Below are 21,190 nucleotides of genomic sequence, written 5' to 3'. Positions count from 1 at the left end.
GCTTGTTTTCCTTTTCACAGGCCAGACTTTTTCTGCTTCATGGATTTGTATTTGCTTTCCACACTACCTGGAAAGAACTTACCCCAGATTTCCAAGACTCACTCCCTCACTTTATTCAGATTTCCACCCACATGAAATCTCTTTGAAGAGATCTTCCTGACCACTCTAAAATAATCTCTAACCTCTCATTTGTGATGAGAGGTCTTGCATTACTGGCCCAAATTATATGATATCTTGTTTATTGTCTCTCTGCAACCTGATTTATAATCTCCTTAAGGACTTTGTTTACCATTGTATTAGTCTGCTTGGGCTGCCATAACAAACCTCCACAGACTGGGTGGCTTAAAGAACAGAAATTTATTTTCTCACAGCTTTAGAGGCTAGAAGTTGAAGATCAAGGTTCCTGCCAATTTGATTCCCTGTGAGGGGAATCAAACTTGTAGATAGCCACCATCTCAGTATGTCCTCACACGGCCTTTGCTTGGTACATGCACAAAGAACAGAGAGAGAGGAGAGAGAGAGAGTGGGGAGGAATAGAAGGGGAAAGAGGGAGAGTAGGGAGAGAGAGGATGAGGAGACTTCTCTGGTATCTTATAAGGACACTTACTGGGTCAGGGCCCCATCTTTAGGACCTTATTTAACCATAATTTACTTCATTAGAGGCCCCATCTCCAAATATAGCCATACTGAGGGTAGGGCTTCTGAATTTGGTGGTGAGAGGTAGGGACACACAAATATTCACTCCATTACACCACTTATCCTCAGTGCTTAGAACAGTTGCCTGCCACATAGTAGGGACCTGATAATTGTGAATTTTGAGTGGATGTTTCTAATACATAATTTTTAATGGCTGCACAGTTTCCACTTTATGATTTTTTTTATTTAGCCACTTCTCTGTTGTGCTGTTGGTAAACATTGCAGAACTTCTAATACTGATGGGAATATAAGTTGTTACAGTCATTTTGGAGGACTATTCTTCATTGATAGGTTAATAAAATATTGAAATCAGCTACTTTGAGAGAGAGATTGCCACCTGAGACCCCAAAGGAATATAGGAATATAAGAAGATAGTCAATTTGATACCTCTATTATTTGGAATTTATTTAGTATTAGCTTTTTAAATTTATTTTTTAAAGGGCTTTATTTATTTATTTGACAGAGCACAAGTAGGGGAACAGCAGGCAGAGGGAGAGGGAGAAGCAGGCTTCTCACAGGGAGCCTGCTGTAGGACTCGATCCCAGGACCCTGGGAACATGGCCTGAGCCTAAGGCAGATGCCTAACCAACTGATCCACCCAGGGACCCCAGTATTAGCTTGTCAGAAGCAGCATGCTATATAGGTAGGATTTTTAAACTCCTTCCAGTTTTGATTCTTTAATTCTCACTACCAGAAGTTTCCCTCCTGCCTCAATGATTAATAATGCATTGGTTCCTGAATTTTGCTATCCATTAGAATCATCTGGAGATCTTTAACAAGTCTCATGCCTGGCTCCCACTCCCAGACATTGTGTGGTAATTGCTATGGGGTATCACCTGCGCTTTGGGATTTTAAACTCCCAGGTGGTTGTAATATGCAGCAAAATTTGGGCATTACTTGGTTAGTGAGATTTTCAGGTGGGCTCTGTTAGTTCAGAATTTGTTCTTTGTACCATAGATGGAGACAGCTGGTGTTTCATGGGAAACTGTGGAAGAAGGTGAGGGAGGTAGAATAGAGTGGAAATAATCTGGGAGGCCCTGCATCTGAGGACTTGACCAGAGATTAGGTGATAAGACCATATGCCACAACTCATATAAGCAAGTGAAATTAATTTTAACACTGCATTTTATTTAACCCAATATATCCAAAATCATTTCAACATAAGCAATATAAAAATTCATTAGTGAGAAACTTCATATTCTATCTTTTTTTCTTGTACTGAGTTTTCAGTATCTTGGTTGTATTTTACAATCTGAACTAGCTCCATTTCAAGTGCTCAATAGCCATGTGTGACTAGTAGTTCCCACACTGGACAGTATGTACAGGTCTAGATTATCCTTTCAAAGTAGGTTGTATATTTAAGTTGTCTGGATCTCAGGTTCTCTCTCCAGGACATTTTTCTTTTGTAGAATTTTTTTCCATAAGTGTTTATAAATATCTCATTAGACTTTTTAAAAAGATTTATTGATATTTACATACTATAAAGTCACTCATGTAGCATGCGTCAGAACTTAATTCCTTTTCATTTCTGAATAATATTCTATTGAAAGGATATAACACATTTTGTTTATTCATCAGTTGATAGACTTTTGGGTTCTTTCCAATTTTTTTTGGCCATTATAAATAATACTGCAATGAATGTCATTATAATGGCTTTGTGTGGAGGTGTATTTCCGTTTCTTTTAACTTTATACCTGGAATTGGCATTAATAGGGTCATATGGTAACTCTTGTGTCTAGCTTTTTTAGAAACTGCTAAGCTACTTTTCAAAGCAGCCACACCATTTTACATTCTCACAGTGTGTTGTTACAATTCCATTTTCTTAACATACTCACCAATGTTTGTGATTTTCTTCTTCTTCTTCTTTTTTTTTTTTTTTTTTTTTTTTGGTGACTTAAAACAGCACTCATTTATTAGCTCACAGTTCTGTAGATCAGACTCTAAAGTGACTGGGCTGGATTCTATGCTTAAGGATATCACAAGGCCCAAATCAAGGTTCTAGATCTGGAGGCTCTGGGAAAGAATCCACTTCCAGGCTTATTCAGGTCTTTGTTGTAGGACTGAAGTCCCCATATCCTTGATAGTTGTTAGCTATAATTCACTGCCAGCAACTAAAGACCTCTCTCTGGCCCTTGCACAGACTCTCCCCATTTTCACAGCCAGTGGGTGACCTAGCCTAGCCTATCCTTCTCATCGTTTACATTTTTGACCTTTTCTTCTGGCACTAGCCAGGGAAAGTTTTGCTTTTAATATTAATAGCTCATGAAATTGGATCAGTCTACCTGGATAATGCTTGTATCTTATGGTCAACTGTAAATACCACATGATTTTACTTTTTGGAATCTGAAAAACAAAACAAATGAACAAACAAAAGCAGAAACAAACCCATAAATGCAGAGAACAGTTGGTGGTTGCCAGAGAGGAGGGGAAATTAGGGGAGTGGGAAAAATGAGTGAAGGGGAGTGCGAGGTACCAGCTTTCAGTCATGGAATTGAGTAAGTCATGGGGATGAAAGGTACAGTATAGGGAATATACTCAATGGTATTATAATACCATGGTGACAAATGGTATTTGCACTTGCGGTAAGCATAGCATAATGTATAGACTTGTCGAATTATTGTGTTGTACATCTGAAACTAATATAACATTGTCAGCTATACTTTAATTAATGAATAATAGATCCATGGAACCTATATATATCACTCCTGTCATTGTTTTTTTTTGTTGTTGTTGTTGTAGCCATTCTAGTGGTGTGGTATCTTGTGGTTTTCATTTGCATTTTCCTAAGGAATAGTGATGTTGAACATCTTTTCATGTGCTTTTTAGCCATTTATTTATCCTTGGAGAAATGTCTATTAAAATTCTTTGCTGATGTTTTAGTTGGGTTCTTTTCAATCTCATTGAGTTGTAGGAGTGATTTTATATGTTCTAAATACAAATCTTTATCAGACATGATTTGCATACTTTTCTCCAGGTTTGTGGGTTGACCTTTTCACTTTCTTGATATTGTCCTGAGTAGCATGCGTATTTTTATTTTTTATGAAGTCTAGTTTATCAATCTTCTATTGTTTGTGCCTTTGGTGGCTTATCTGTTGTTGCCTAATCCTAGATCACAAAGATTTATTCCTTTTTCTTCGAAGAGTTTTATAGTTTTAGCTATATTTGTATGTCATCCACTTTGAGTTCATCTTTGTAATGTGAGGTAGGGGTCTAAATGTCTTTTTCTGGGAATGCCTGGGTGGCTCAGCGGTTGAATGTCTGCCTTCGGCTCAGGGCCTGGATCCCGGGTTCCCGGGATTGAGTCCCACATCTGGCTACCTGCATGGAGCCTGCTTCTCCTCCCTCTGCCTGTGTTTCTGGCTCTCTTTCTATGTCTCTCATGAATAAATAAAACCTAAAAAAAAATGATAATGTATTTTTCTGCCTGTGGATATCCAGTTGTCCTAGCCTCATTTGTTGAATCTAATCAAACTTGAATTTGTGTGTTTTGTTTTGTTTTGTTTTGTTTCATATAATTGGTAAGTGTGTTAGTTGGTCCATAATTAAGGGAGTTTTTAACTAGACTACATTGCCTTATTACAGAGATGAGGGTATATTTCATATATTTTGTTGGTAGACATGGTTTTAAAAAACTGAAGTCTATAATTTTGGTCAGAAGTCTTATCAAATTATGTTGTGCTGATGTTTTTGTTCATTATCACATTTCCAGATCTCAGTCATGCTGGTATATTTGGAGAATAGCTTTTGTATTAAGGATTGAGGGATTTATAACCAGATAAACATACAGATAGGTTAAGTGGGAAGTAGCATTAGAACCTTTGCTTTGAAAAAAAAAAGAACCTTTGTTTCTTTAACATAATTCATATTGAATGCAGTCAAATCTTGAGTTCAGTAATTCTTGAGATTTAGCTTTAACAGAACCTGATTAAAGGTTACGAAACAAAAACAAAACAATTTTTTAAAAAGAAGGATGGAAGTGGGGGTAAGGCGGGGATGAATATAGCCTTTTTAGGTAATAGAACAAAATCCCTAAAGTACATGATGAGAATGATAAGGCATTTAATAGTCTATGATTTGACTATGCCTTAAAAGACAAACCACAACAGTAGCAAAAATAATGAACCCTAGTTTAAAATATGCTGTAGGTAGCATACATTATTAATTGAGAACATTTGGGGAAAAAGTTTGTCAGATACTGAAGTTTATTTTAAATTATACCACAATTAAAAGTCGTGGTTTTCTTAGATAATATACATATATCTATTGTAATATATCAGTAATCAATCACTGCATAACAAACTAGTCTAAGCTGAGTTTCTTAAAATAGCAACAGTAATTTAAATTTTGCTTTCAAATATGCAATTTGGGTAGACTTCATGACTTGTTTCTGTTTCATGCAATGTCATCTGTAATGACTTGATGTGGGGCTAGAGGATTTATTTACTTTCAAGGTGGTTCACTCATATGCCTGGAAAGTTCAGTTGGGAGCCTAGATTCTTCTCCATGTAGCTGCTTGGGTTTTTTCACAGTATGGTGGTTGGTTTCCTAGAAAACTTGGTGAAAGTTTGTAACATTTTCATGACCTTGTCTTAGAAATCACATATAGTCACTTTCTGTGGTACTTACTGGTAGAGACCATCACAAAGGCCCACCTAAGGTTCTAGGGTAAGGGACATGAACAGTCTCTCTTGTTGGGGCCATTTCTGGAAATTTTAATCTATCACATGTATGTAATATTTCTTTCCAAGAAACCCTTTGGAAAAATCAATTTAATATATAGAAATTAATAAGGAAAAGCCAGAATTAAAATGCCGTCTGAGCAAGAAACTTTAAATTTCTTTCTTCTTAATAATTTATTTTCAACTGTGTCTATTAAGAATTAACTGAAACTTTGAACATATAGTATATATATATTCAATATATATTCTAAATATATAGTTAATTTTGCAAATAGGGGAAAACCTCAGCATGAATTACACAGTTAACAAAGTGCAGTTATTCTCAAGGATATGTAAAAGATACCGACTGTGCTGGAAGTTCCCAAAGACCACCTTTAGGTTTGATGATCTTGATGATTTGCTTGTAGGACTCACAGGACACAGTGTATAGTCATATTCATAGCTATCCTTTATTAGAGCAAGGGACCCAAAGCATTATCAGCAAAGGGGAAAGGCACATAAGGCAAAATTCAGAGGAAACCAATGCACAAGCTTCCAAATGTCTTCTCCCAGTAGACTCACAGAATGTGCTTAGTTCTTCCAGTAACAAATTGTGACAACATATGTAAAATGTTGTCTACCAGGGAAGCTCATTAAAGCCTCAACATGGTTTTTGTTGGGACCTTGTCATGTAAGCTCTCTCTTCCTAGCACTTATCAAGATTCCAGACTTCAGAAGGAAATCAGGTTGTCAGCATAAACCATGTTCTTTGCCAACAGTTTAGGCACAGTGAGCCACTCTTCTACCAGACAGTGGTGGGAACCCTCCTGAAATCCAAGTTCCTAGTCATTAGCCAAAGGCTAACTTGCCAGCAGCAGGCAGGCCTGCTATGTCAATGCTTTTTTGTACCTGCACTTAAAAAAAAAAAAAAAAAAATCCCAAACCTTCACATTGCTCATGGTTGACCCTTCAATATATTGATTTCTGAGCAAACTAAGTAGTTAAAGAAAAGGTTACAGATAAATGAGATAAAACTTGGCCATTATGTTTAAAGCCAAGACCAAATAATGATTTCTCTTAAGACTTTAAAATTTCCTGATAGGAGCTAAAACTTAAAACAGTTTTATTTAAAATTGAACATGTTATCTACATAATACAAATAGATGGATTATAATTACAGAACCTAATATGTGTTGGTAACTTTCCACCACCTTCTTCCTGAAGTACATCCTTGGAGAAGCAAGGCAAAATAGCATATTAAGAACATGAATTCTGAAATCAGACTCTTGGAATCCTGGCTCTCCACCCTCTGTCTCATTTTTCTCATATGCCCAATATTAGTAGTACCTACGTTATAGAATCGGTAGAATATATTATTCCACTTGGAATAATAAATGCAAAATATTTGTTAGTGTTAACTTCTAGGTCATTCCATGGATACCATGGGTATATGATTCTTATACCTTTATTTATTTTTTTAAAGATTTTGTTTATTTATTCATGAGAGAAACAGAGAGAGAGAGAGAGAGAGAGAGAGAGAGAGAGAGGCAGAGACACAGGCAGAGGGAGAAGCAGGCTCCATGCAGGGAGCCTGATGTGGGACTTGATCCCGGGTCTCCAGGATCATGCCCTGGGATGAAGGCAGTGCTAAACTGCTGAGCCATCCAGGCTGCCCTGATTCTTATACCTTTAAACTTTTTTTTTTTTTAAGATTTTATTTATTTATTCATAGAGACACAGAGAGGGAGAGGCAGAGACACAGGCAGAAGGAGAAGCAGGCACCACGCAGGGAGCCCGATGTGGGACTCCATCCCGGGTCCCCAGGATCTTGCCCCGGGCTGCAGGCAGCGCTAAATCGCTGCGCCACCGGGGCTGCCCTGATTCTTAAACCTTTAAAGTGCAGTAAGAGTGTTAGGGTTGTGGGTAGTTGGTAAAATTTACTATAAAATTATCTTCAATCCTAAATTAGTATATCTGCTTTTAATAGTTGGTACTGATATGACTACACAGTCTTCATCGGATATTTCTATAATGAACTTAATTAAGGATCTGTTTAGAAAAATAATTGCCATGCTATTGGTGGTGGTTGTGTAGCCAATGATAGAATTATGTTTGGCTAGCAATGTACAAATGGAATTATAATCTCAGTAGAAGCAGAGAAATGGTTTTCTAACACTGTTACTGACTAGTAAAGTAAGGTTTCTTAATAGGGAAGAAAGTACACAAGGACTGACTTAAATAAAAGAATGAAGTTAATATTTTTAACATTTTTCCTTAAGGACCAGTGTAATGCGGAGAAGCACGCAGATGGAATTATAGTAAGTTTAATCTAATCTTTTTGTTTCCCTTTACTTCTGCAGAGCATTATAACCAGTCATGTCAGGAGAAACCTGAACTTCTACTCATTTTTCAACACAAATTCCTCTCTTCACCTACTCACTGCTTTTTGTTGTTGACTCTTGCAATTTTCCTTAAGCTCCTAAAGTTGGCCATCTTTCAGCAATCATTTGCAGGGAAAATGTTAAAATTTTTCTAAGTGTTGGTTCAGATTGAATCACTTTGCATGTGTTAACATGAAGGGTTAATCATGGTGTGAAAATACAGCTTTTATGACTAAGGCATAACTCACAATGCTACATTTCTTGTCAAACTTCTTTTTTTCCCAGATGAAAGCAGAAGGGGAGGGATTCAGTATTGAAACATATCTTAATCTATTTAATATTGTTTATCAGTTTCTATTTTACTTTTAGATTTTACGTGTTGTGTTAACTGTCATTGCTATTGTGGTATACCTTGTGTTTTTATTAGAACAAATTGCAATATGACTTCTCTCACAGCCATTTTCTTATTCTTTCCTCCTCCTCAGCTTTTTACTTTTCCCTTAGATTCAACTTCTTTAAAAAGAAAAGAAAATTTTATTATTGGTATTTCCCATCTGAAAATAGAGTTTGAAGATTTGTAGTTGGAGTGACCCTATGTTTATGATAACTGAATGACTTCTGTTTAGACTGTATTTCTAAAGCAGGAGGCAGCCCTCCCTTTTTTGTCCCAAGACTTTACAGATGCCAGCTTGTCTAGATCTGGAAATTCTTCAAAATCTTCAAAACCATCTCATGGTTATACTTGAAAGGATAAGCATGTTATCTTTATATTTGGTTTAAAATGTAAAAAAGTTAAATATGTTGTTTGCGTATTTCTTAAGAAGCCAGAGATAAGTATTTTTAAAATTTGAATTAGAGACATTGGAATTTTTTATCTTTTTTTCACAGTGTGAATTTAGAGTTTGAGTCATGGTGTTATAATACGATTATAAGATATGAATACAATCTCCTGCAATGTTCTCTCTCTTCCTGAGCTATCAGTTAAGACTGTCAGCCGCATGGAAAAGGACTATTTCATTTTTTGGTTTTCATCTGGTGTAGTCTTTTAAATGATAGATGTAAACTTTACTCTGGCAGAGACCTCAGTTTAAACATACCCACCTCCTCCGAGTAAAAAAAAACATCAATAAACTGTGGAGTCTTGTTTTTAAAATGTCATCATGCTGGCAGAATAAGTTCTTGGCTTGAAATCAGAAAAATTTAGACTTTTTTTTTCCTCTAAAATTGCAACTACATGTTTATTTTTTTTCTTCTTAATCCTCCAAAAGAAAGCCATCTTCTCTGCACCCCCTAATTAGAAGATGTATCTCTTTGCCTTTAGTGACTATAAAACTAGATGCCTATGCAGTGTGTGCAGTGACACAATAGAAGGTGGTAGTGGTATGAGGTGGAAAGATAAATAAAGTCCTAGTGGTGCAAGTACATTCATCAGGTAGAGTTGTAATGTTTAAAGATAGCAAAGCAAGAGAGAACATTTCTCTCTGTCTTTGATAGAGAAACAGTATTTGTGGTGAATTGAGAATTAAGTGACAAGCACCAAACTGAATCTAGAAGTTACTGTTTTGGCTTCCTAAAATTTTCCCACACCGTTTTACAACTCTTGGCAAGTTTTTCCATTTAGCTTTACCTTCCTATATGACAGAGATTCTTTCACTATCCCTCCTTACTGAGGTTTTCTTTTCTTTTCTTTTTTTTTTTTTTATAGAAACTCTTAGACTTCTGTATCATAGAGGTGTTTTATTTCCTCTTTCCATTTTGATCCGCTTATCTATATAGCTACCCTAAGGACTTTGCTATCAGATGTGTGGGCATTTCATATATTTGGGAGGGTCAGCACTGAAAGGGCATTTAATTAAAAATAACTGTACTGTGTTTCTTTATCTCAGAGTACTATTAATCCTGTAGATGCTATATATCAACCTAGTCCCTTGGAACCTGTGATAAACACAATGCCCACCCAGACTGTCTTACCTCCAGGTATGGTATTTGCAAAGTTATTTCAGATTAATTGATTAGAAAAAGCTTAATTTGTACAGCTGTCATAGTAATCTTGAAGGGCTTGTTTTTGTTTTTTAATAAGTAAAAGAAGTCACAAAGTGGTACAGCAGAAAATGAATTGGGAAAGGTGATAATATTTTTGGTATTGGGGTTTTTTTAAATGCAGTGAAATAACTTTTGATTTTCAAAGTGATATGGAAGGAAAACTAATACTTGAATTAGCTGGTGGGACACAATCGTATGACCCAGCATTTGTGCTACCAAGGAAAGCTTAATCTACCTTGGTCTACTTGAAGGTGATCCGGGAACTTTATATTTTAGGGTATTTTTTATAACTATGAAGAATACAAATGGTTTCTTCATGGTGGACTCTAAGGTAATAGAAGGGCAGGATGACATTTGTGATGCCTGCCTATTAGATAGACGTGTATTTTTAAGTATAGAGTGATCAATAGTATTTTAACTAGCAAATGAAGGCTTAGGGACAATACCTATGTAACCAGTTCTTCTTACCTTTTGTTGCATCCAACATCTCTGTTTTTTCAATGATGTAGTTAAGTCAGAAATTGTAATGAAAAAATGCCTTTAAAAATATGTAGAAGTACATGAAATCCTTTTGTGAATTTGGATTCATTAAGAAAATGAGCTTAATGTTTTGTGGGGCTAAAGAAGTACTACTGCCCTATTTTATTTTATTTCTTTAGATTTATTTATTTAGAGAGAGCGTGCACATGCGCATGTGTGTACAAGCGGGAGAGGGGAAGAATCTCAGGCAGACTCCCTGCTGAGTGCAAAGCCTTATGCAGGGCTCAATCCCATGACCCTGAGCTGAAATTGAGTCAGCCACTCAACTGCCTAAGCCACCCCAGTGCCCCATGTACCCTATTTTAAAATGATTTTATGTGGTTTGATGCTTAGAAAGACTTTATCATCAGAAGTGTTTGCTGAATTTTTTTTCAAAGATTTTATTCATGAGAGACAGAGAAAGAGAGAGAGGCAGAGACACAGGCAGAGGGAGAATCAGGCTACATGCAGGGAGCCCTACGTGGTACTCGATCCTGGGTCTCCATGATTGTGCCCTGGGCTGAAGGTGGCACTAAATATCTGAGCCCCCCCCCCCCCCCCGGGGCTGCCTGTGTTTACTGATTTTATAGAATATTTTTATTGAGATTTTGGCTGCTGTGACCAGTCTCTTGATATCCTGCCTAATGTCTTACTACCTGGTAGCATATCACCATTGAGTTTAAAGGGGATGGAAGGTCAGGAAGGAGTAGCATGGAACTTGACTGACTTAATGGAAGACAGTTTCAAAAATTACTGATCTTTAGAATTTTGAATTCCATACAATTGCAGTTAACACGCATGTATTTGGCTTTTTCTCTTAACTTCTTTTGTATGTTCAAATCTTCTAGAACCTGCTCAGTTGTGTAAGTCAGAGCAACGCCCATCCTCCCTACCAGTTGGACCTGTCTTAGCTACCTTGGGACATCATCAGACTCCAACACCCAATAGTACAGGTACATATTTGTGTAATTTCTTTAATTCTCATAACTCATTAACATTTAAGATTTGTGTGTGATGACTGATGGAAAAAAGGGTGAAATGTGTTGTATATTTGTGATGGAGATACCATAATTTTACCATTACAGTTCTATACTTTGTGGATAGAGCCAGAAGCTCTAGTAATAATTACATTTTAAATAAAATATTGCAGGATATTGTTTACCTTAGGAAAAGATTTATTTTAAGATCTTATTGGCTTTTTAAAGAATTTTGCTTGAGTCAGACCTGTATACTTTATTATTGTAAAGAAATCAGTACAAAAGTATAGAGAACAAAGCTGAAAGTCTCCTTTATTTTTCCCTCTCATTTGCATGTGTTTACATGTATTTGCATGTACATATGTACGTGTATACCTATATTGTTGTTGTTGTTGTTTTTTTACTTAAAAACTTCACTTATTTTAAAGATTTTATTTATTTATTTAGTTGAGAAAGAGAGCACGAGCAGGAGGAGGGGCAGAAAGAGAAGCAGACTCCCTGATGAGCAGGGAGCCCACAGTGAGGCTCAGTCTCAGGACCTGAGCTGAAAGCAGCTGCTTAACCCAACTGAGCCACCCAGGTGCCCCCCAAGTCTTTTCTTGAGTATAGTTAACAATGTTACATTAGTTTCAGGTGACAACTTAGTGATTTGACAAGTTTATATATTATGCTATGTTCTCCCAAGTGTGTTGCTACCATCTGTCCTGTTACGTCTCTGTTACAGTATTACTGACTGTATTCCCTATGCTATGCCTTTTATTCCTGTGACTTATTCAATCCATAACTGGAATTCTGTATTTCCCTCTCCCTTTCATCCGTTTTGCTCAACCCTCCACCTGTCTCCTGTCTGGCAACCATCATTTTGTTGTCTGTATTATATGTCTGATTCTGCCTTTTGTTTGTTTATTTGTGGGGTGTTTTGGTTTTTTTTTTTTCCCCACTTATGAGTGGAATCATGTGGTATTTATCTTTCTCAGTTAGACTTATTTCATTTAGCATAATAACCCTCTAGGTTCATCCATGTTGTCTCAAATGGCACAATCTCATCCTTTTTTATAACTCTGTAATATTCTCTCTGTGTGTATACACACCACATCTTTCTTTTTTCACCTGTTGATGGACCCTTAGGTTGCTTCCATATCTTGGCTATTGTACATAATGCCGCAGTACGTATAGAGGTGTGTATATCTTTTTGGATTAGTGTTTCCAGCACTTGTTATCACTTGTCATTTTGACTTGTTATTACTTGCCATTCTGTCTGGTATAAGGTGAAATCTCATCGTGGTTTTGATTTGCATTTCATTGAATCATGAGAGATGTTTGTTGACCATCTGTATGACTTCTTTGGAAAAATGTTAGTCCTCTGCCCCTTTTTAAATCAGATTATTTGTTCCTTTGATATTGAGTTGTGTAAGTTCTTTATATAATTTTGGATATTAACCCCTTATTAGATACGTCATTTGCAAATATCTTCTCCTAGTCAGTACAGTGTCTTTTTGTTTTGTCAATAGTTTCCTTCACTGTGCAAAAGAGGTTTTTTTTTTTTTTTTTTATGTAGTCCCAATAGTTTATTTTTGCTTTTGTTTGCCTTCCCTTAGGAGACTTATCTAGAAAAAATGTGCTACAGCCGATGTCAGAGAAATTTCTGCCTGTTTTCTCTCCCAGGATTTTTATGCTTGAAAGTCTCACATTTAGATCTTCAATTCATTTTTGAGTGTATTTTTGTGTATAGTATTAGCCAATGGTCCGATTTTATTCTTTTTGCATGCAGCTGTCGAGTTTTCCAGGCACCATTTATTGAAGAGACTGTCTTTTACCCATTGTGTATGTTCTTGCCTCTTTTGTCATGGAATAATTGACTCCATAATCATGAATACATTTTGGGGATCTCTATTCTGTTCCACTGATCTGTATGTCTGTTTTTGTGTCAGTACCATACTGTTTTGATTACTACAGCTTTGTAGTATATATTGAAATCTGATATTGTAATGTAAGTGGAGGTATTCCACTTTATTCTTCTTTCCCAGGACTGCTTTGGCTATTTGGGGTTTTCTGTGGATCTCTACAAATTTTAGAATTATTTGTTCCAGTTTTGTGAAAATATATTGTGTATTCTTAATGTTTTAACCTGAGTGACATCATGTGTTTCTATGTCTTTCTTTTTGCATTTAACAGAACATTTAGACTGCTTTCTGTGTTTATACCATTAGGTCTACAGTGTTCTTTTTGTGGCTGCCAGTGCACATATGACCTGTTTCTCTGCTTATAGACATTTAGGTTGTTTCCTGTATTTTCCTATTACAAGCAGTACTTCAGTGAATATCCTTGTACAGCCACTTTTGGCACATATATATTTTTTAAGGTTAGATTTATCATTCTTTCATATTTTTGTCATAAGCAAAAAGAAATACTTCATCTTAATTTTATTCTGTTTATTTAGACTTATGATCTTTATTTTTTCTGTAATTTACAGGGATGCTAACAGTGTTTGTATTAGATACTGATTAGTTTTCATTGAGATACCTGTTGAACCAAATTCAAAGGAGAATTTAGTGCTTTTGTCCCTATTACACCTTGGGGAAGTAGGAGATTAGCCCCTGTTTGTTCCTCCTCAGATTTACTTCTTGGACAAGACTTTCCCTCTGTAATAATGAAAAATTACCTTGTGACATTAGCCCATTTTGAAATTTGAGTTAGTAAAGATGCTGATGCTGTTACTTTGTTCTTTAATATTAAACAGCATGGGCTTCTGAATTTTGAAAGAAAGAAAGCAAAAATAGCTCTTATTTGAAGGTCTTGGGAACATGGTGATAAGCAATTTGCATAATAAGGCTGAAATCTTTGACTTTTTTTTCTGTATATCATTACTTGTATCACCTTTGGTTCATTTTAAAAACAGTACCTGTGTTTTGTTTTTTAAGAAAGGATACTCCATGGGCACCTCGGAGGCTCAGTCAGTTAAGCGTCCAACTCTTGATTTCAGCTCGGGTCTGATCCTCAGGGTCTATGAGATGGAGCTCATGTAGTGGCTGTGGAGCTTGCTTAAGATTATCTCTCTCCCTATCCCTCGCCCTCTTTCTTTCTCTCTTTCTCTCTCTCTCTCAAAGAAAAAAAGGATATTCTGGTTTCTCTTCAGACTGTATAAATCTCTCACTTTTTACTAAAAGGATTATGTCAGTTTGGAAACACAGCCAAAATTGTCTATTTGGAGATACATAAAATTAGTTACAAACTTTGAAAAAGTGAGCCCTCTTTCTGTGTACATTTAGGATAATTATAATAAGTAATTTAGAATATAAATTATTTCAGATTTTTTAAATACAGCATTTTTGAGTAGGTAAATTTAAAGACGTTTTAGAAATGAAATTAACATATGATTTATGTCTTAATTTTTCAACCTAATTTCATCATCTTCACTTTTAACTTTCTAATATAAAAAAGAAATAAGGTAACAACTGAGAAAAGAAATAATATTGTTTGTTCTTATAAGGATAACTCAGTTCTTTTGTTTGCAATTCCCAAACACATTTTCTTTTTGGACAGATTTTCAGTTGTGTGATCATCTGGAGTGTTTGCATGTTACTTTTCATTTTTGATTCCTGGATGGTTTGGAGGCTTTCTTAAAAACCTGTTTCAGTAAGAGAAAGTCTCTTTCCCATCTTACTGCCACTATTGCAGGGGGCCAAGGGGCGGGGGAGGAATTTAGAGTCATTTGCTAAGATGAACTGTTTTTGGAATTTCCACAGTAAGATTACCTTTTTCGGTGGCAGACTTTTTCTGTTATATTTTTAAAATATCTTTGTGAACTAAGCAACTAAACGTGGCAGGTGGATGTGCTTTTTCTCTAATTATTGAACCATAGACACAAGAATGGGCTAAAAATCCATGGGTGACTCTGGATTTGTTTTTCAAATTTTTAAAATTATTTTTAAAAATGTATTCATGAGAGAGAGAGAGGTAGAGACATAGGCAGACAGAAGCAGGCTCCCTGTGAGGAGCCTGTTGCAGGACTCCATCCCAGGACCCTGGGATCTCGACCTGAGCCAAAGGCAGATGCTCAACCACTGAGCCACCCAGACGTCCCTCGTTTTTGTTTTTCTTTTAAAGATTTTATTTATGCATGCATATATGTATGTGGGAGAGAAATCACAAATGGGGAGGAAGGGCCGAAGGAGAAGCAGACTGCCAGCTGAGCAGACAGCCTTGATGTGGGACTCGATCCCAGGTCCTAGGATCATGACCTGAGCTCAAGGTGGATGCTCAACCAACTGAGCCACCCAGGCACCCCTCTAGGATTCATTTTTATTGCTGCTGTTTCTCAACTTCTAGGACTGTGGCCTTGGCTTTTAGATTGCCAGCATTGACCTAATTAAATCTGACCTCTGCCAGGCATCTGTAGGAGTTCAGCTTAAATTGCTTAAGAGTTGTAGTTGCTCTGTAAATTCTTGTTGAATTACTCTCAGTAGTCTTCCATTGTTTGATACTTTGTTCTTTTCTTTTTTTAAATTCTTGAGAGACACAGCTGGATAGAAAGGCAGAGACATAGGCTGAGGGAGAAGCAGACTCCCTGTAGGGAGTCTGATGTGGGACCAGATCCCGGATTCCGGGATCAAGCCCTGGGCCAAAAGCAGACGCTCAACCCCTGGGCCACCCAGGTGTCCCATTGTTTGATACTTTTATTGTTTTATTTTGTTACTAGACCATGGATCATGATCACAGAGATTAGCTAGTAGTCTTCTTTCTGTGGCTCTCTGTTCATTTCAGTTTCCTTAGACTACTTAGGTACAGAAACATGTTCTTCCTGCTTCTTTCCTTTTCCACATTCTTCCCGTGGTAGACCTCTGTTTTCCTCTGCTCCTGAGCCCCAGACACCTGACTTTAATTTAGGTAGAAAAGGAGTTTGGCATATGTGTGGAGCTTTCGTGTTTTCATGTGACAGCTGAAACATAATGACTAATGTGAATGTGTGATGTGATATGTGAATGAATGTGTGATCCTGGGCAATATTTTAACATTCATGTGGTCTTTGATATTCTTTCCATTGTGCATTCTCATTGTGTTGCTACTGCATTTTTAAAATATCTGGATCCTACGGTATAAAATAGGAATCCCGGCTTTCCACTGATACTGTATTTGTTGTGGGACTTTTGACCCCAGCACTCAAACACTGTGATTATAATCAAAAGAGTTCCCTTTCTAATTATAGATCATTATAGAATGGGAACATAGCAGTTCTTCATTTAAAAGTCTGTGTCCCATTCTATGACATGATTTGCTTTTTTCTTTGTCTAGTTTAAATGTTGATTTTCTTTACAAAGGGTGTAAAGACTTCTACCAATTTAATTTTTCTTGATTTTAGAAAAGTCTGTTTTGACCCCATCTCCATGATTTTTCTCCCCTTTATTACCAACATTGTCTCTTAATTTAAGGTATTTTCATTTCCTAGGCAGTGGGCACTCACCACCTAGTAGCAGTTTGACTTCTCCAAGCCATGTCAACTTGTCTCCAAACACTGTCCCTGAGTTCTCTTATTCTAGCAGTGAAGATGAATTCTATGATGCTGATGAATTCCACCAAAGTGGCTCATCCCCAAAGCGCTTAATAGAGTAAGTAAATGAACTCCGTGTATTTAAATGGCTCTTGATTTTAATGGATCTGATTTTAGACTGGTGTGAATGATGCACTCATTAAGCGTCTTTTGTGATTGACTTACTGAGCAAATCCAGTTCTGTGAGAATTGTGATTTTACTTTTATTGTTGTTTTTTTTTGTTTTGTTTTGTTTTGTGATTTTACTTTTGACTTCATTCAAATAGAATAAGTTAGCATCAGCTAAAGTAATATGCCAGTATTGTTCATTGAACTCCTGGCATTATTTCTGTAGCGCCAAAATTAGCAGAGGTTCAAGTAAGCAAGAAAGCTAGGAAGTACAAGTAAGAGGGCACAAATATTTGTTTTATATTAGAGTGGAGATAACACCTGTAAGCTAGGCATTATACTAGTGGAGGAATGATCCAGAGGTGGAAAAAAGACCCAGTTTCTGCCTTCAGGCAACTTGCTGTTTATTGGGAGAACAAACAGACATTAATAATCCAATGGCATACAGGCTAACCCCAGAAAGCCATGGGAGTATTTTGGAGTCCTTAGAAGTGAGGGAAGGATTCACAGAGGAGGGAGGGGGTGTGATCCTAAGTAAGAATATGAGTAGGGAGAAGGAACATGGTGGTAAGGAGGGAGAAGTGGAAATGTTTTCTTGAAGTTAGAACCTTATTAAGGCAGGCCTATAGGCAAAGGGTGGGGAGTTGGGTTTCTCTGGGGGATCTGTAAGTTGTTAACTTTGGCAGTAGCATAAGTTGTTAAAAAAAAAAAAAGATACAGAAGGGGTTGACAGGGGCAGGTCATCTAAGATTCTAGCCTTTTATGAATTTTGAACATTTTCTGACAAAAATTAGCAGTTGCTGGTCAGGTCTGTGTTTTAGAAAAATAGATTTGCCTAGGTATGTAGATTTGAATGAAGTGGAGCTGCGTTACAGGTAAGAAGGTCAGCCTAAACCAGGTAGTAAATTGAGAAATGTTGATAGCCTTAGCTATGGTAATCGCACGGGAATGAGGGAAGCGTGTAGATTCCAGAGATACTAAGCAAGCAGATTTTTATAGATACCAATAATAGGTTTTCCTTCATTCAAAGTATTAGACCTGTTTTACACTATTGAAAAAGCTAGGTGTGTTCTATGCACAGACAAGGCTTTATATGTGTGAAGTCATTTACACGAGAGCTCATCAGCAAAATACACCCTACTGGTGTATGTATTGCTGTGGTTAAGCTTTTGGATTTTTTCGGAAAGAATAGGTTCTGAATCTGGTTTGCTTCAAAGATGTGTGATCTTGGGGTACTTGGCTGGCTCAATTGGTAGAGCATGCAACTAGATCCTCGGGGCTTTGAGTTTGAGCCCCACTCGAATGGATGTAGAAATTACTTTTTAAAAAATTTTATAGGGCAGCCCCAGTGGCGCAGCGGTTTAGCGCCGCCTGCAGCACAGGGCATGATCCTGGAGACCCTAGATCGAGTCCCACATCAGGCTCTCTGTATGATGCCTGCTTCTCCCTCTGCCTGTGTCTCTGCCTCTCTCTCTCTCTCTGACTCTATGAATAAATAAATAAAATCTTAAAAAAAAATTTTTTTTTAAAAAAGAAACAATGGTGTGTGATCTTGGTCAAGTTATTTAGCCTATGTAATATTCAGTTTCCTCATTTGTAAAATGAGGATAACAATGGTTTCTACTTCAAGGGGTCATTGTGAACATTTAAATGAGAATAATGTCACGGGGCAGCCCTGGTGGCTCGGAGGTTTAGCGCCACCTTCAGCGCGGGGCCTGATCTTGAAGACCCAGGATCAAGTCCCACGTCGGGCTCCCTGCATGGAGTCTGCTTCTTCCTCTCGCCTGTGTCTCTGCCCCCCCCCCCTTTCTTTCTCTCTCATGAATAAATAAATAAAATCTTAAAAAAAAAAGAACTTTAAAAAAAAGAATAATGTCACTGAAGTGCTTAATAAAGTATTTGGGGATCCCTGGGTGGCGCAGCAGTTTGGCGCCTGCCTTTGGCCCAGGGCGCGATCCTGGAGACCCGGGATCGAATCCCATATCGGGCTCCCGGTGCATGGAGCCTGCTTCTCCCTCCGCCTGTGTCTCTGCCTCTCACTCTCTCTCTCTGTGTGACTATCATAAAAAAAAAAAAAAAAAAAAAATTAATAAAGTATTTGGCATGTAATCACTCAAATATATAGAAAGTAAATTAATGTTTATTTGCTTTAATGTTACTGTGTTGTAGAGATAGTTGGCTTAATTTTTGTTGGGTATTTATTCCAACTCTGCTGCTTTTTCAGGAATTGGTACTATTGTTATAGCTTGGAGTTTGCTTTGTACGACAATGCAAATTTGGGAATGATTTTATGTGAGTTTGTAAGCCCCATATCATCAGCCACCTAGTCCTTAGGCCTCAAATCTTGGTTTCTTTTAGTGAGATATACTGTGTGGGACTCTAGTTTTCTTAAGCGTACACATGAACTGAGAAATATAGTATTCCTATATATGGATCATAACTGCTCAAAATCTCAAAACTTGTAAGGAGAATAATGACTGGTTCAGGAAGTTTTGTGTCTTAGTGGATCAAATTTAGTTTTTTGAATGTGGGGGGAGAATGAAATATCTGTGACTTGGGTGTGATACAGTATCTGTTAAGACAGGAGACTAAAGGAAGAGGAATTTGAACCCACAATTCAAGACCAGTTTAGCAGAAAGGCTTGTTTTAGCATCTTGGTTTCTTAATGATATATGTGGGAAAATAAACTATTGAGAAACTGTTATTAGTAGTTTGCTAATAGGAATAGCACTTTATTTATTTTTAAAAGATTTTGTTTATTCATAAGAGACTCTGAGAGAGAGGCAGAGACACAGGCAGAGGGAGAAGGGGGCTCCCTGCAGGGAGCCCGATGTGGGATTTGATCCCAGGACCCTGGGATCATGACTTGAGCCAAGACAGATGCTCAACCACTGAGCCACCGAGGTGCCCCACGAATTTCAATTTAATTTTGTAAATTGTTTTTTTATGACAGTGGGGTTAAAAGGAAATAAGCATTTGGAATCCAAAGTAAAGCTTATTTTTGATTTTTGATGTTTCCAAGCAAGTTTCCTTTGAATGGAATTAAGGATAGTATCTCACATTGAACTAGAGGACTCTGTTTTGATATTCAGTTGTACTTTAAGTATCGTCCAGAAGCATATAACTGTATACAGGAGAGCTTGTAGTATCTGGTTAGCTTCTTTCTTTCTTTCTTTCTTTCTTTCTTTCTTTCTTTCTTTCTTTTCTTTCTTTCTTTTCTTTCTTTTCTTTCTTTTCTTTCTTTTCTTCTTTTTCTTTCTTTTCTTTCTTTGATCCTATTTATTTATTCATAAGAGACACACAGAGAGAGAGAGAGGCAGAGAGAGAAGCAGGCTCCATGCAGGGAGCCCAATGTGGGACTCGATCCTGGGACTCCAGGACCATGCCCTGGGCTGAAGGCAGGCACTAAACTGCTGAGCCACCCAAGGATCCCTAGTTAGCTTCTTTTTAACATCAGAGTCTGGCCCCAGTTTCAAGGGGTTCTCCTGAAATTTTTATAAAATAGAAAATTTTATTATTGTACCTGTAACGGGCATGTCTACAAAGTCACCTGTAGGCTTATAGGCTTTTTTCTTTTCTCCTTCTATTATAAGCTTCCTTCTCTGGGCTTTCCTGGTACCCATCCCATGACAAATACACAGTTGATGAACCTCCCATTTGAAAGGATCCAGAGTTAAATTCTATGTCCTGCTAACCCATTGGATTCCTTTTTTCCCTCAGTTTTATGTTCTCCTTGTATGCCCTAATCTGGATTCCCAAACTGGTAGGGACTGCAGATGGTTTATTTGGCCAGCAAGGTGTTTGTTGACTTGGGGGCAGGGTGTTGTTTTTTTAAATGGGCTTAAGTCCGTTCAAATGGAGTGTGTTGGCCCCGGGGCTGTATTCCTTACCACCTAGTCCAGTTCACATATTTATGTTCTCTGCCTGACCTTACTGGGCATTGAGCCTGTGACACCTGCTGGTCATCGGCTGCTACTACTTATTTTCGGACTCACAGCTCAAGTTTCTGTCTACTGTTTTTCCGTCTCTGTAGAAAGAGAACTGGAAAACTTAAGTCTTTCACTATGCACTTTCCGAAGACCCGTAGCAATGGTAGCTTCAGTGTGAACTGTTAGTGAGCAGTGTGGCTGTAAACGGTTATAAACTAGATGAAAGTCTGTGTTTCATGGATTTGAGCCAGACATGGATTTGAAATTGCTCCAGTACTTACCAGCCGTGTGACCTGAGGCCAGTCACTGAGTCTCTGAGCTGAGCATCCAT

At 37.3% G+C, this 21,190-nt stretch overlaps 1 protein-coding gene across 28 annotated transcripts in view; it reads left to right on the top strand.

Moving 5' to 3' along the window:
• Positions 1-21,190, top strand: part of OSBPL9 (oxysterol binding protein like 9) — a 165,388-nt gene that overhangs the window by 127,399 nt on the left and 16,799 nt on the right. For 19 of the 28 annotated variants that reach the window (XM_072723995.1, XM_025991844.2, XM_025991841.2 and 16 more), the window contains 3 exons: positions 9,622-9,712; positions 11,146-11,250; positions 16,721-16,880. In XM_072723995.1, coding sequence (XP_072580096.1) covers positions 9,622-9,712; positions 11,146-11,250; positions 16,721-16,880 — 356 coding nt within the window. Of the gene's footprint in view, positions 1-7,633; positions 7,673-9,621; positions 9,713-11,145; positions 11,251-16,720; positions 16,881-21,190 lie in introns of all 28 variants that reach the window. The other 9 variants (XM_025991843.2, XM_072723991.1, XM_025991840.2 and 6 more) reach the window with 1 other exon arrangement.

The sequence above is a fragment of the Vulpes vulpes genome, chromosome 10 (genome assembly GCF_048418805.1).
Source record: "Vulpes vulpes isolate BD-2025 chromosome 10, VulVul3, whole genome shotgun sequence".
Taxonomy (NCBI): Eukaryota; Metazoa; Chordata; class Mammalia; order Carnivora; family Canidae; genus Vulpes; species Vulpes vulpes.
Note: the sequence above shows the minus strand (reverse complement) of the source record. Positions and strands in the feature narration are given on the sequence as shown.